Below are 16761 nucleotides of genomic sequence, written 5' to 3' on the forward strand. Positions count from 1 at the left end.
CACACCAAAAGCACCTTCGACACGGGGCTCCAGCTTACGTAAAACATTGAAAAATACTGATGTCTCATGCCATGAGGTCAAACACACTTTTGTGTGAAGCACAGGGATGGACTAATTTGACTTAAAATGGAGGTCTTTGCAGAAACATGTTTCAGGACACAGTGAGTGTGTTTAATCATCTTCAACAAATGTTCCTTTTCAAAAAGAGAACACACATCTAAGATACTTAGAAAAAAGATTTTCATGTCAAAGCAGATTCCACTAATAGCTCGGTGAAAGTGAATTTCATGCAATCCAACTTGAGACCTTGTCCATAATTGAAATCGGCCTATTGAGGTAAAATATACAAAGTTGGAATGAGCTGAGTTATCAAATTATACATGAGGGCACACTATTATGAGTCCCTTAATAACCTACCAGAGAGAATTAACAGCATTTCAGAAAGTTTAAGGTCTTGCACTTGAGTTTCGAAATGAAAAATGTTCACCTCTGCAGAGCAAATCTTTTTGTCATGTTCAGAGAAGCAGAGAAAATATTTTAGATCTTTTTAGCTATGTGAATGACAGAAGGCCATTTCAGATGGAAAAAGAGATCTAAAGTGGAAGGAGAATGTGAAAGACAGACTCGGGCCCACATTAAAAGTCTTACCCTGCAGTCTTCACAGCACTGTCCGTGGGCGCACACAGCGTCTTCTTTGAGGGTGCATGTGGTGGCGTTGCAGCATGGGTTCATACATTCCTGGGAAAAAAAACAAAATAGTTAACAACATGTGGACCTGATCATCTCTCTCGAGTGACTCTCTCAGCTGGTCCCTGTCAGATCAAGACTTCCAGGTCAGGGGAGTGCACTTCCTGTGCGGGAATTCCCGTCTTACTTACCCTGACCTGGAGACCTTTGAGTGGAGACCAATAACTGAAGCTCATATGTTCTGGATTTGGGAATTCTGGAGACTTCCGAACATTAAGAGGAGCGTGTTTAATGCGATGAAGCAGAGGAGCAAGAGATAAAAATCCAGTGCAGCAGTTGGAAGGGTGTATGTTTAACACCCTGGACTCCAATTTGATGTAGATAGTGGAAAGATGTGGCAGAGCTGACTATTAGGGTATCGTGGACGGCAGCTGGAGTGGGATTTGAAAGCCCTTAAGAGGCGAAGATTGTAGCCACTTCACCACATTGACAAGATCAACTGGCTGCTGGCAGAAACCGACAACAAGAGAGCGGATACATAAGGAGAAGTCGAAAGGGGAGTAGTGCTGTAAAAGACTTCAGGGAGGGTGTTGCAATGTTTATCTTTCATTGGATGCCAAAACACATCAGCTTTGTTTTCCAAGTAGTGTCACGCATCGCACTATCACGCAGAAAACAACTCCCACTATCATTTATCTTCTCTCAACGTGGCTGTTTCACTCATGGGGCTCTAAGGTAATGATAAGATGTGTTGAAGGCTGGGACCTGGAGGCGGCTGGCTTGTTGGACGTCTAATTTTCAGTTGATGTGTTTTGTTTTGTTTTTTTGTATTTTTTTTTATGAGTCTGGCTGTTTACCTCTTGGTCCTGATGTAAGATTATTGTTTGGAGAGCGGAGAAAAGGTTTGCTTTTATCTCTGGGTCTGAGTGGGCCGGCAGATAAAACAAGCAGGCCCTTTGTGGTGACATCACAGAGGTTATGGAGGGGCACGCTGGTAAATGTAAATCTTACAGTTGGTTTATTGGTGGTCAAACACAATGACTCTACTGAAATCCTAACTACAGTAGTCTGTAAATGATGGAGTGCATAGTCATAACACTACTTAGCTAAATAATCAAACACAATGTTGAGTCAGTTTAAAGAGGTAGTTCAGCAAAAGTACAAAAACTTTAACGCTCACTCAAAAATCAAAGTCTTTCATCAGAAACAAAGCTCAGATTAATCCTGATTAGGGATGGACTCTGATAGCTGGTTCCATTTTGGATACTGCTCTCGGTTGACAAAACACCCAGATTTGTTAAAATTATACTATGTAAGACTTACAAAAACAAATTAATAAATAAAGAAATCCCTCTCAATCATCCCTTATGACCCACTAGCAGTGTGTGATGGTGTCTGTATCTCCAAAGAACCTGTCCTTTGCTTGTATTTTCTTACTTTCTTTGTATTCTGCTTTGTTCAGGATGCCTCTGAGTATCAACCTTTGGGTGTGTAGTCCATAGCCAATAGCAGCACAAGATTGGGACGCTTTAAAAACGTAGCGACCAGTTCCCCATTTTGACAGTCATGGGCTGGCTCGGCTTGGCTTGGTTTGGGCCGTCAGCCCAGCACAGCAGGGATCTGCATTTCCATCACAACAGGGCTACCCACTTGAAGGCAGGGTTTTCCCTGCCTATCTAAGACTGGGTGATTTTGGCCGCCGCCTTGGTAAAAGCGTGTGTGTGTGCATGGGGGGCATTCAGATGTAGCGTCTTTTGCATGCACAAACCCATTACTTTCAATGTAGACGTGTCATGCTTGCTCACAACCCAAAGCGACGCCATAGCAGCACGCATTCGGTGCGACGCACTTGTTTTTCCGTCTGGTGCACAGCTCCATGGACCTGCTTCTCCCTCCGTGTTGTGTCAGATCCCAGTTCCCCCTCAGGCTGTGTCTCTCCTACTGTTTCCCACGGAGCTCTGCCCCGTTTGAAAGGCGAAGGAAGCCCGTATGGGGAAAGACGTCACCTCCGAGATGTAGAATGTGTATTATAGAAGAGAAACACACATTTCAGGACCGCTGACTTGTATCATCAGAACAGACATGTCCTGTGATTTTCAGCATCCTTTCATATTTAATAGAAGGGGGACAATACCTGACAGTAATATTCTCAGCTGTCAGGATGTGCCTGCTGTAAAGGTGTACATAAGGTGTATATAATCACAGAAGGCTGAAAATCACAGGACGTGTTTGTTCTGTTCATACAAGTCAGCAGTGTAAAGCTCAAGCATGTGGGGGCCTCCTTTCATAGATGCCCCCCGCCACAGGCCTTTGCCACCTTGGTCTCGAAAAAACCCAAGGAAAACCCTGGAAGGTGTGTCTTCAACTGATGATGACTTTGCTTGAGTGATGACGTTTAAAAGGGGACAATGAAAATTAACTTGCTAAATATGATACACAGCTGCACCTGGCTTCTCCTCTGATACTCCTCGTTTTACTGTAGCGTTATGCTAATGATATGTAAAGCCTCGGGACCGGTTCCCTTATGTTTGTGCCGTAAGAAACCCTGTCTGTCTGAATCCGTTTTTTTGAGAATGTCATTGGTAAACTGCAGTTCCAAGGCGGAAATGCTGAACCATGGACGCTGACTGCTCATTTTGCTCATAATATGTCTTGTAGTGCATAGAAAACACCATATGGACATGTTAACAAGGGTAAAACTTGACTTTAACAGGAGGGCTTCTTTAAGCTCTGATGCTAACGAATCTCTTATCAAGCCTTTTTTCTTTCTTTGTTCATTTAAATAAAGTTAGCAGGCTCATTTTGGCTGGTGCTGACTGTCCCTTTGATCGCTTAAAATGACAAACGGCACCGACCTAGGGCTGATATGACACTAAATATTGTCTTAGATTTTTGATACCATAAGTGATGTAATATTGTAGCTGTTCTGTTGCCACATTACTGATGATTATTTACCAAAAATCTGAATATTCTTTGAAAGCACCTACAGTCAACCCTGAAATGTCATCACAACATTAATATCGAGACATTTGGTCACAAATACTGTGATAATTTATTTTCTTCATATTGCCCAGCCCTACACCGACCATATCAGCTGCAGCTAAGTAACAATAATTTAGTAATGGCTAAAATAAAACTTGTCTGTGGTTGTTATGTGCTCACAGCAAGCAGGCATCTTTACTCGTCAAGAATGATGTCGCTGACGGCATCACCTCAATTCCAGCTAAATCTCCTGGTTAAACTTTTATGGTTATTATATCAATATTTCAAGCTTATTAACTTAATAGCTCTGCATCATGACCTCCAGTATTCTGAGTAAACAGCTCATGAAAAATAAGGTGTAAAATTCAGTAGGCAACAACTTGTTTCATTCTATCAGATGCATATTTAATCAATATTTCATATCTTCTGCTGATCTCATTTTCAGGTCTTCTCTACAGGTTGTAAATATTAATTAAGGTGTTTCTGATCTGGATCTTTGAGTTATTTATATATTTAGTTACCTGAAAGTGTTAAAAGCTAAATTTAATTACATTTGATAAGGAATTTGAGAGGATCCGATTGGCGACGCAGATAATCAGATGGGGCAGTATGAATATCTGTCTGATGAAGGGCTGAGACAATCACTTAAAAAGGTTTAAAAGATGTTTTTCAAGCATAAATGCCAAACATTCAGTGGATGCAGCTTCTCAAATGAGAGGATTTGCTGTTTTGTATCATCATAAATTTATGGGTCTTAGAAGTTGGTTGGGCAAACAAGCAATTTAAAGAATTGTGAAGACTATTTTTCACTGGTTTTCACCGACAAAAATTCTCCGAGAAACCCATCAACCTCAAGGGATTTTGAGTATAGCTATCTATTCATCGTCAATTCTCCACACGGCTGCCCCGGCTGTGACTGAGTGTTACCTGCTTCCCACATGTGATTCTCACTCCACTTCCCAAGGCGCCCTTCAGTGTGTGCGAGCCAGAAACAAAGCGTGTGTGGGTGGATGCATGCATCAGAGCGTGCCCAGTTGTTTGGGTGGCAAAGCCAAAGAAAGCTTATTTCAGCTTCGACCCGATTATGCTTTTGTTTGTTTCCTTTGTCACACAGTTGGACAGTGGTTTGATTAATGGGCCTTCAACAAGGACATGACATCACTGTGGCAGCCTGTCAGAGCGCTGCTCGGCACATGTGGGATGCTGAGAGAAGGTGTGATGTAAATAAAACACTTATATTGGAGGCCTCGGGCGATTTGCTGAGCTTTTAGGCTTGTTTTTGCACGGCAGGTTTCAATGCTTTTAAGCCGCAAACACAACGTCAGTGTCAACAGAAAGTTTTAACTTGGAGTTTGTTGTGTTTTGTTGGGAGGTCTGAGGGAGCTGTTGAGACTTTCGGTGGTTCTGGATGATTGCTTACAGGACAGTTAGTGCTGTTTTCTTTGGACGCCTGGCTTTGTAAAGGGAGTATCAAGTTACAACAGTGCACGCTCTGAGTGTTTTTCTCATGATTTGTTTCTATCTAGTCTTTCCTTACGTTTGCGTATTAATATATTGATTTGAGTGGGTGGTGCACTGTAAGTAGACATGAGAATCTTAATAGAAACCAGACCTGTTCTTTGGATACTTTTGGGAAACGGACCACCCATTGAATTCTCCTGAATCAAATTAACTACCCTTCGCTGAATGTTGACTCACCAAAGACTTGAAATTGATTTTCTTTTGTGTTTTAACTTTTGTTTATCCAGCAAAAACATTTTCTTGTTACACAGTTTCACCATCACCTAGTTACAGAGTGCTGCCCAGTTCAACCATGGTGTTTGAGACTGATCCACTCCACTGAAGCAGGTCAGGATGAAGGCCTCTGCTCTTCACAGCGCTGCCACTAACAATATTTTTCTATTGAATAATCTATTGACAATTTTACCAAACAGTTGATTCAACTAAACGATTAATATTCCTCTAAAAAAATCAAATTGACCACTTTATGTGAGTTCATTTAATTTTAAAAAACTGTTGTCATTGTATAGTGTGTTTACATATTAAAGCGCAAAACTGTAGGTGTAAACAGGCAACGTCAAAATAAATTAAAAAAGAAAGCTTATTATTTAGTCAGTGGTGCGAACGTACAGTGTACACAGGTTCTGCCTCCAAGGCCCCAATTATTTGTTCATTATTCAATCATTATTACTGGGGTCAATGTCATGTTATTCCAATGTGCATGGCCTCTGGGATAACGCCTCATGCCCAGTAAGCAACACAGCCTCTGATTCGTCAACAAACTCAACCCAATGCATCATGGGATGGACTCTTGCCCTCAGTAGGATTCAGTTAACAGCTAATGACAACAACAATAACTCCTTTTAACACAAATCAATAGATAAACAGTCACAGAAGACATTCATTGTTGGATTTATTGGTTTTATACAGACTTAACAAAAGCACTGCTGTTTCGTGCTGGATTAAGAGGCTTCTGAAAGCGATATGATCGCACCGGAGTGGAAAGCTACAACGGTGAAGTGGAGGCCATTAACCTCCTGAGACCCGAGCTTTTGTTTGGTATGCATTCTTAATTTTTCCTAGCTATTTGGGATTAGCAGGACCTGATAAGTTTAAAAAAAACTAACATTGTCTTTGAACACTAAGTAGTTTTGAGAAAAAGTACGTCCTTTTATGAGGACAATGGATTTATTTTTAATAATTCCAAGTATGTAATAAAGTAGAACACTGTTTATTTCAGTGCCTGAACAAAGCGACGATGCTTCAGTGTTTTGAGTGGTCACTGTTCAGGTCTAAAATTGTTCAAAACTGTTAATTTCAATGCCTGAACATCGCTTTGCAAAAACAAAATTGCAAATAATGCAACATTTCTACAAGCAAGGTGATTTTGTTTGTTTTGTAACTCATATGAATTTTTCTTGCTCCATACTCCAATCGTGGAATGTGCTTTTTGTCTGTCACACCTCGTTGGCCTGTGTGAAATGCTGCCATGACACAATAATAACCTCCCAATGTCCTAAAACAAGTACTGCCTAATAAACAGCATCTTAGTTTGTTATGATTGTTAAAATTGGTCATATTTGTATGCAACGTCAGACTACAAATGTTTTTTTTTTAGCATAAATAAGTTAAGTTTCAACCATGTTATTTGATCAGGTTTTGTACCTTGTCCACTTTTGTGTCAGAATCGACTGAGACAGTCGAGACTAACTTGACAACTAACTTGAGTTGGCTGCAATCTTGTTTTTACATAGATTATTGTATTGTGCTTTTGCTACTTGTATGTGGCACATACAAGTGTCCATCAATGAGGACAACAGGTCTAAGTTCAGCAGAATGAAGTTTAAGGTGCAGCAAACCCAAAATGTGATGTCCACATATGAGGTAAGTGTTCTAAGAATAGTAAGTACATTGATGTCTTAAAGGACATTGTCAACCTTGGGGCATCTTACTCCTTTTAATTATACTGATCATCGATTACACACTAACACACACACATAGTCAGGACCATCGATCACTTTAAAACAAAACCAGATTCTAGAGTGCAATAGAGTCGGACTCTGCTGCAGCTGCCACTTTCTAAAAAACTGTAGCATTTGTTGAAAGTATTGATATTGACACATTGTAAGCATCAAAGTCATCGATTATGTCGACCAGTCACGGCTGCCGTAGCGCTCCACCTTACCTCTGGCTCCCCGCAGTCACACTCTTCTCCCTCCTCCACATATCCATTGCCGCACTTCTGGCCTCCATAGAGCACCTTGACTTCTGGCATATTGTCCAAACACATGCCCACACCTTTCTCCAGACTGGCAGCAAGGTCCTTCTTACTGCATGTACTGAACACTGTTGGGAATGGATACCTACAAGAAGAATGGAATATCAAGGTTGACTGAAATGAAGACAAGATTTCATGACATGAAAAATACCAGGAGATGGAAGAAATCCTGCTTTGTGTGCTTTTACTGCTCTGAAATCAAAATGGTCTGCAGTGGGTGGACTCAATCATTCCGCTGAGCCAGAACACAGACACAGCTTTCACTGAGACCTTTGTTCAATCTGCTCTTTCAAGAGGCCCTTCACACAAATTTAATGGTCTACTGACGTTGTACTGTATGAGCTCCAGTTCAATAGATTTTCAATCCTCCTCAATACATAAACGGCCCATCAAGTGTCCAGAGAAACATTTTCTCTGGCAGCTACATCTTCAAGAGGCATATCCTGGATACACCGGGACAATTTAAGCAACTGACTGGAGGGAAGAGTACGAGGAGGGGTATGTTGGATGTGGATAACTTGTGTGTGTGAGCACACGTGTGTGTATGTGGAACCTTGGTAAAATAGCAAGACCGAAACCACATCATTTCTAACACATTCATTTCACTCCCTGGTATCGCTTACCTGAAGGGCTGACTAATGTCTAATTTAGTGAGGAAAGAAATTGGATTTCGTATTGAAAACGAGAAAATGTTATGACTTTAAAGATGAAACTGTGTGATATGCCAATAACAGCTGTGGGGCCCGAGGGAATGGTCCTCCTGCTAGAGTGAGCTTCTGTGAGTCTAGGAACCAAGGACCAGAAATAAATAGGGAAAGAGATATGGAGAGTGAAAAACAAATATAATATGTAGATAAGCAGGAAAAAGAAACTGAATATAAAGACTGGGGACAGAGACAGACCAAAACACATCCAAGGCTTAGATACAAAGACAGAAAACCATCCATGAAGAGAAACGGGATGGATGAAAACATGGACCAAACAAGAAAACAGCCAAAGTCCGGTTGCTTTACCAGAGTTAAGGCCAGTTTGGTGGTCAAGGGTGGCACAGGCTGCATATTTCTGTCTGAATGTGACCTGAGCCTGACGCATTTAAGGTCAAGCCCAGTTCAGACCAAAGATTCACAACAAGACAAGATGAAACAGGCAGTTACATACAATGCGCTGTTCTGCAACATTCTATAAACCTGCCGGTTCACACCAATGACACTTGATGAGATGGTGCATCATCTCTGTGCTACGGCTCTCTGTACTTGTGTTCTGATTTACAGCTTTTCAGGCTTTCTACTTGATCCGTCAATTAGAATGTGTGTGGGTGTGTGAGGGGGTGTAAATGCATACAGCAAGCATCAGTGATCAACTGTTCGACACCAGCACACCATGAGGATGGAAACAGAGGGCTCAGCGGGGACAGAGCACCTGCTGCAGCAAGCAAACATGCCGTCTGCGGTCATTTTGTCTTGAGCAGCGGACTTCACTACAAGCCGACTGGTTCTAGAAACCGGTGACATGCCTTACATTCTAAAACCAGCCGCCGGTGATTTGACCAGCTGAGTTGCGAGTGACACCATCAGCATCACACAACCATCACACCGCTGCAACTTTTCTCTGCAACGTTCTAAAACGGTTTTGTCTCGTCGCAAATCATTGCTCTGAACTGGGCTTAACATTCCCTGTTTGCTGCTGCTGCTAACTGGAAAAGGCCAGAATGTTTCAAGCAAGTACACTCAGCTTTGGGTAACGATCGGTGATGAATTATTGTTGATATCCTCCATTGTTGACAATAACTCTCATAAATATTTACCACCTTAAATAGCCTTTGTGCTGCATTCATGTGTTGTCACTGTAACGGAAATTTCTACATACTGTCTTATTATGCTCACGACAATGGACACCACGAGAACAGAGGTGCCTGTATGATTGTTACTGTAGCAACAGTGCCCTGTAACAGATTCATCCTGTCCTTGGTCAGATCACACAAAACTGGTTCAAACCAGTATTTCTTATCAACTGCCTGGATACCTCTGTTGTGTGACCTTTCCGCCCTGTCTGTAAATGTCTGACTGTTAGTTACTGTTTTCAGATCTCACTCTACAGATACTGAAGTCTCTGTATGACCTGACTGCTCTTCTCGAAAGAATAAACCACACAAAAGACTTTGTTTTCTTTTACAGTCTTTATTCAGCCTCCTCATAGAAGACATTCTTCTTCTATTAGATCACGTGTTCATGTCCCAGCACTGAACAAGAAGTAGCCCAAGACAGTCAGCAGGTCAGCCATACGCCGACCCAACCCGAACATCATTTGCAAATATTTATCTGAACCCCGCCCGACACTTCTGGTTCTGTCAGGCTTGGGTTGGGTATCCACACCCGAGAGGAGACACAGCTGACAGCTGTCAGTCAATCTGCAGTGTTGGGGATTTGTGTCATTCACTGCAAAGTTTGTGCTGAGGTGAGTGAGCTGAGGTAGGGTGGAATTGAAGGTAGCGTGGGCATAACGAAAACAGGGGACAATGAGTGGAAGTGAGGAGCAAAGCGGAGGTAAACCTGAAAAAGAGCTCGCACTATCCTCAAAAACAGATGAATTTGTGGGTAAAAAAGGTTACACGTCGCCAATAATTTGAAAGTGGTTTGGCTACTTGAAAGCCGACGATGCTCGGACAAAGACGGTCTGCAAAATATGTCGTCGGTTGGTGCCAACCAGGATGGGAAACACAACACACCTTTTCCATTAACTTAAAAGGTAGCATCCCAGCAACTACACTGAGAGCTAGGGCTGCAACGAATAATCGGTGACTATTCTAGTAGTCGACTACTTGGTTTGAGTCATTTTTCATAGAGAAGTACTATAAAAGTACCCCAAAATACTCTTATTGCAGCTTCTTACGTTCAAATATTGGCAGCTTTACACACTCTCCCATGACAGTAAACTAAAAACATTTGGCATGAGTACGAAACAAGACATTAGATGACATAATTTTGGGGTTTGGGAGAGACAGAAAGACATTTTTCAACATTTTAACACATTTTTCAATAAAATGAAAATAATCGTTAGTTGAAGCCCTACTGAGAGCATGAAAATCCAGGCCAAAACTGCAGTAAGTCCACCAACAAGTGTTCAATGGCCGAGCACTTTTGCTGGGGGGCTGCACCAAAACAGCCACAAAAGTGTCCTCTTTTGCTGCCATAACCCCGTATGAGAAGCAATCGAAAAGGAGCAGAGATATAACAGACGCAGTGTCATACTTTCTAGCCAAAGTCATGATACCCATGAGCACCGTGAGGAAAGACGGGTTCAAGAAACTAAATAAAGTGCGAGACTGCAGGGACAAGTTCCCAGGCAGGAAATATTTTTCTCAAACTGCTCTGCCTCAGCTTTACGACGAGTGCCATGGGAAGCTGGAAAATCATTTGCTTTCTTATTATCAAATTATATATCGTGATAAATATCAATATCAATCATTATCGTGATAATATTTTTTGCCATATCACCCAGCCCTGTATGTAACTACAAATAATGTACTGGTTGGGTATTGCCAAGAACCAAGGCTCTAACATTAAACATTTCTATACCGGCCTCTGTGCTTTAACCTCCTCTAAGACCTGTGTCCTGCTTTGGTCTTTCTAACACACTGGCAGTATGAAACAAAAGCCACAGGGCATCCAGTACTACATCCCAGTTTAAGAGAGTAACATAACCAAGCCTCGGCCTCATGCTTCATGCCAGCTTACAAACAAGAGCAGCCTCACAAGACACAGTAAAGCAGGCTTTAGGCTGTATAATGAGTATCTCACAGCTCACACAGTCATAATGGGACATAGTCTAGCTTCATTGGGAGGACGTACAGGATGTTGGGCGGCAGGGAGCAATGGCTAGCAGAGAAGATTGGCAGACATGGCACAGAGAGAGAGGCAGCTGGCATCGGATGCTTGAAAAGCTCGACTTCAGACACAAACATGTCACACACATACTTATGCGGCGATAGACTGACTGGGGTCTTCAAACGCAACGGGGCGTGGAGACTGTCTGCAAAGCTCGCAGCTTCACGGGACAGATTTGTGAAAACTCAACATTACACAGAATATGTTTATGGAGCCTGGCGTTGGACAGAGGTGGAGGTTTGTGTGTGATGCTTTGCCTTTGCCTGAGGGGGATTTGGCTGTTGCTGCTGCATGGATATTTCACTGCCCCCCCCCCCCCCCCCCCACACGAGAGAGCACAGATTTCCTGGGAACATGGAACACAGAAAAACATCCTTTTCTAACGGCCACCCTTGGGTGAAACCGCGGCGTCCACTTCAGTCACACTGTCCACCTTGGCTGCTTTCATCTCCTGCTGACCAAAAGCCAATCTACCTGTCTCTGCCTGCCCTCGTCTGCTCCCATAATCCACTTGTTAGAGTCTCTTCACCACCATAACAGAAAAAGAGCTTTGCTGCCCTGTGTGCTGAGACCCATGTACAAAACCAAGGATAGACAGACTATGCAAATCAAGCCATGTCACGGAGCAGACCGAGCCCCTTGTAAATAGCATGGGCTGCCACTGATAACAAAACACAGGCATGCTGTGGGATCAGCGCGAGGGGCTGGAATGTGTACAAGGGGTAAACAAAGTCTGTTCTCAATAACCCGGCATTAATGGTTAAAGTTGGGGAGTTGGAGATTTCTTCACTGAGGAAAATCAGTTTCTTTGGACCAAATCAGACCCACATGGAAAGTTTTAACAAGATCCAAAGGATATATGCGTGTTAAAAACAACATAAATTCAGGTCTATGAACACAGCCTTGCTTTGGGTTAACTCCCTTTTGCGGACTATTGAATGATTTATCTTCTTAAACACTGACAGTCTCTGAGCATAAACCAAAAACACACTTAATCACCAGGGTTAACCTGTCCAAGCATATGTTCTCCATCACTAACACACTGCACATCCCTCCTACTGGTTTCATGATGTAAAATAAAAACAATTTATGCTAGTAAATGCCAAAGCTGACACACAAAAAACATAAAAGTGATGTAATATTACTGATTGGGCTTTGAATCTGTGAAATGACATTTACATCCAATTAAACGCCGCTTTCTACAAGTGAGCGATTAAGACGTGCTCAGTCATTTATACGCTCGACTATTTAAAGCAGAGGGCACCCCGAGCAGCCATGATGGCAGCCAAGGAATCATTCTAAATGATCTATCTTTAACTGATGTCTAATGTGGCCGGTGATTGTGTATGATCAGGGCCTTGATAATTGAGCTGCAGCCCTAATTTGCAGCTGACATCCCCGCAGGTAACAGGTGCCCACTACTTCCTGATAACAGATGCCGTGTCAGCCTCAAAGGGTGTCAAGGGATGCTGCAAGAATATCGTGCTTCTCCGTCACCCACTGTCTGGTGTGGTTCTTTATGACAATGAGCAGACACACTGAAGGAGTTTACTGTCCAGACACTGATTAGCACAAATGCAAAGTAAAGGCCAGAATATGTTGTGGTGCTTTCCAAGTGTTTTTGTGCCATCGGCTGAATGTCGGATTTCAGGGGGAGGATGGAAATTAATTTTGTGAACAGGAAAAGACAACATTAAATTACTGCTGAGACGCTGACTGTGGAAGTGTGGAGAATGTTTCAAGTGCAGTAGGCTATGCAGATAGACAATGGCTTGTTGGTGAACTGCAACATATCCCCTAATATACGACCAAACGTTAGTAGTCACCCAGAAAAGTCATTAGTCGGCAAGATTTCATTGGTTGCTTAGTCGCAGAAAAACAAACAAACATAAAACTCTATTAGAAGCTGCCCCTTGTCAAATGGATTAAAACCTATAGGACTGGACCATATGGGAATTTAATTTGACAGGACAGACACAGGAAGTGGCCACGCTCAACAGTCAGACAGGAGTCACATTACAAACCAATCACAGCCGACAGATATCTTTCCCTTCTTCTGTAAATATTCAGTCTGATAAATACGGAAAAGTTGATCATGTTAGTGCAGGGCTACCCAGAGCTTTACATCTGTCCCACGGACGATAGGCCTACACACTTATAAACAGCGCCTGGAAGAAGATTAGCTCTGCACTCTGGATTTTAGGTAAATAGGCTATATGATGCTTGTTAAGGTTGCTTAGCAACCTCAGATGCAACCTGCCGCTGTGCTCTTGAAAGCTGGCACTGAATAGACGCCTAAAAGTAGCACCCAGCGCCAGACCTAGGTGGTTAAAGATGCTGCATGTATACGGCCTCTAATTTCCAGGGCTGGTACCTGCGGTTATTCCACAGGCTAGTTAATAACATGTCGGGCAGGAAATCCAAAGTGTGGGATCATTTTGAGAAGGTGAAGGATGAACCCAAGGTGATATGTAAACTCATCTTCATTGGTCGACTACAAACATGATGTATCATCTGAAACATGTAGGTAGCTACATGCCCATTAGCCACTTACTGTAGCATATCTTTCTCAGAGCTTGAAGTCAAACCATTGTGTTGCCCTGCCCAAAATATAGAATAAAAATAATAATATTAATTTTAATAATATTAGTTTCGTAAGCATGCGGGCGACTAGTCGACTAATGGCCCTAAATGACGACTATTGGTCAACTAGGAAAATTTTTAGTTGGGGACAACCCTCCACAAAAGTCAAAAGTGCTTTAACCTTTGTAGAAAACTGTCATCATAGTAGGAGCTGATAAATAAAATTGTTTTTAAGGCTTTTGATGTTTGTTTTTTTAATGCATGTCTGCAGTTTTTTGGGGAAGCAGTTCAGTCCCTAGGGACCTGGCTTGGGAACCGGAGGGTTGCTGGTTTAAGTCCTCATCCAGACCACGTATAGTGTGTGGACTGGTAGCTGGAGAGGTGCCAGTTCACCTCCTGGGCACTGCCAAAGTGCCCTTTGCCAACTGCTTATGGCGCCTGTCCATTAGCAGCCCCCTCACTCTGACATCTTTCCATTTAATTCATGTGTAGGTCCTGTTTGTGCATGTGAGTGTATTTCAGGCCTCTGTTTATATCAAAACAGAGCGAAAAAAATGAATTTCCCCTCTGGGATTAATAAAGTATATCTTCTTCAGTTACATTTTTAATTCTAAATAGATTTAGAGGAGTGCTACAAAAACACTGCCTCAGTTGAAAAAAATGAAAAGTCAACCACGTTCGCACCACCATGAAAACAAGTCACAGTTTCTGATAAACCTCTAGACAGAAGCACCATAAATCAGCATTTAATAATGTAGCAACAGCTCAAATGTGCAGATCTCAGTCTGCAACAGACCCTCGCTGAAGGTGTGTATTATCACAGCTGAGACCACACGGCTGCTCTGCTGTTCAGGAAATTAGCCGAGCAGAGAGTGTAGGTTTCCCTGGATAATATTAGCATAAAGCCCTGCACCCTCTCCAGGTGTAGTTTGCTGGGGTGGAACTAATTTGGCTGTGCACAACAGTTACACAAAATCTAATTAGTCAGCTCCTTTCTGGCAGTTGGTAATGTTTGAAAGGCAAATATGTCATTCACAATGTGAATAGCACGCTGTTAACGATCAGAATCTCATCAGTGTCTTACAGCCTCACACAACTGTGATGCTGTCAGAGGAAAATGTGTGGTGCTATCTCACTGACGAGCTGCAGACTCAGTCAGCTGCCAACTAACAGAGACAGAAGAAAACATTCAGCGATATCTGCTCTGCTTTTTTATTGGCCATATCAATAAGAAATCTAATATAACATTTCAGCTGTTTCCATTTGCAGTCAGTATAAAGAGGCAAGAAAAACAGAAATTTCCCCCTTGCATGTTGCCATGTCTGCTGATTCTCAGAAAGGGGGGATTTGCTTAAAGGGTCCCTCTGGACTTTTCTTGTACACAAACAAAAGTTGTGTTTGCAACCAGTGTTTCTCACCACAGAGCACTGCATGTATCCTGGAGCTCTTACAAACATGTTGAAGTTATTTTCATGCTCATAAAGAATTTGCAAAGCTAATTTTCAAGTATTTCAATCTTTGTTTACAAGCTTGCAGTCCTCTTTTTGTTTTGTCTTTATTGCTGCATTACAGCATATCTTGGCACATTACCACCACCTGCAGGTCAGGGAATATGGTAAATGGTAAATATGACTGCACTTGTACGGCCCATTCTAGTCTTCTCAAAGCACCCATTCGCACATTGGTGGCCAAGGCTGCCATACAAGGTGCAGCCTGCTGCTCAGTAACCATTCACTCACACTCACACAGACATCAGGAGCAATTTGGGGTTCAGTATCTTGCCCATAATGCTGGGCTGGAGGAGCCGGGGATCGATCAGCCAATCTTCCAATTAGTGAACGACCCGCTCTACCTCCTGAGCCACAGCCACCCCATTACCACAATGTAAAACCACCGGCAGGAATGTGTATCCTGTCACTCATGTACAGTACATGTGCATTCTCATTCACATGGTTAACTTACTCATACTAAAACAGCCTATACACTCATAATGACTGAAGCCCTGTCTTCATCTGGACAGTAAATGTCAGGGGGTGGGGAAAAATCGATTGTTGGGTGCATCACAATGCTAAAACAGTAAGAATGATTTTTTAGTCTGTCCCAAACCTTAGTATGAAACCAACAGTACATGAATTGCATACTATTTCTGGGTGAAATATTACAGTGTGCAAAAACACTACACTGGCATAAGTATCCATGGGTTAACGTGATCATCCACAGATGGATACAATCTGACGGCCAACCCCCCGGTTTAAAAGCTTGGGTATGGCAGCATTGTGGCTGTGAAGCTGATGGAAAAAGAGACCTGGACAAGAGCCACACTGTATGCAAGTAAATTCTGTTTTAATTAATCATGGATCATTACAAATACACTATGAATTAAAAGTAGAGAAAAATAAAGCATGTGTAGAAATAACAAATTTTGATGCATCAAAATGCATCCATAATTTTGTAGTCCTAGTGTAGCCCTTTGAATCAAATTAAAACAACTTTTGAGGTGCCTGGAGACTCCCCGAGTAAATGTACTTTGGACAACTTTTAATAGAATGTTAAAGAAAGCAGAACCGTGCGCAGGAATCCATGAATAAAAGAAAAAGTTCAACAAAACAATGTAAAGGAAAGAAGAAAAACTCACAGCTTCAGAACACACCATCTGCTCAGGTTTGCACAAGGTGAGCTAAACTGCTAACAAAGCGTTCAAAGAACGAACAATGTCAAAGCGTTAAACTAATTTCTCTCAGTTACTGCTGACGACAACAGTTTATCTAAAGGCACATATGTGCACACGAGTGCACCTCCTGCAGAACAGCTTTCCCCTTCCTTCCACTTGACAGACACTCAAAGCTG

The 16761-nt window shown here is 42.3% G+C and overlaps 1 protein-coding gene across 2 annotated transcripts in view; it reads right to left on the minus strand.

The window, feature by feature from the left end:
* adam12b (ADAM metallopeptidase domain 12b) overlaps positions 1–16761 on the minus strand; it is a 139532-nt gene that overhangs the window by 33712 nt on the left and 89059 nt on the right. For both annotated transcript variants that reach the window (XM_078160843.1, XM_078160844.1), the window contains exons 12-13: positions 7355–7532; positions 649–738 (exon numbers count right to left, since the gene is read on the minus strand). In XM_078160843.1, the coding sequence (XP_078016969.1) occupies positions 649–738; positions 7355–7532 (268 nt within the window). The remainder of the gene's footprint in view (positions 1–648; positions 739–7354; positions 7533–16761) is intronic.

This window comes from Epinephelus lanceolatus, chromosome 17 (assembly GCF_041903045.1).
Source record: "Epinephelus lanceolatus isolate andai-2023 chromosome 17, ASM4190304v1, whole genome shotgun sequence".
NCBI lineage: Eukaryota > Metazoa > Chordata > Actinopteri > Perciformes > Serranidae > Epinephelus > Epinephelus lanceolatus.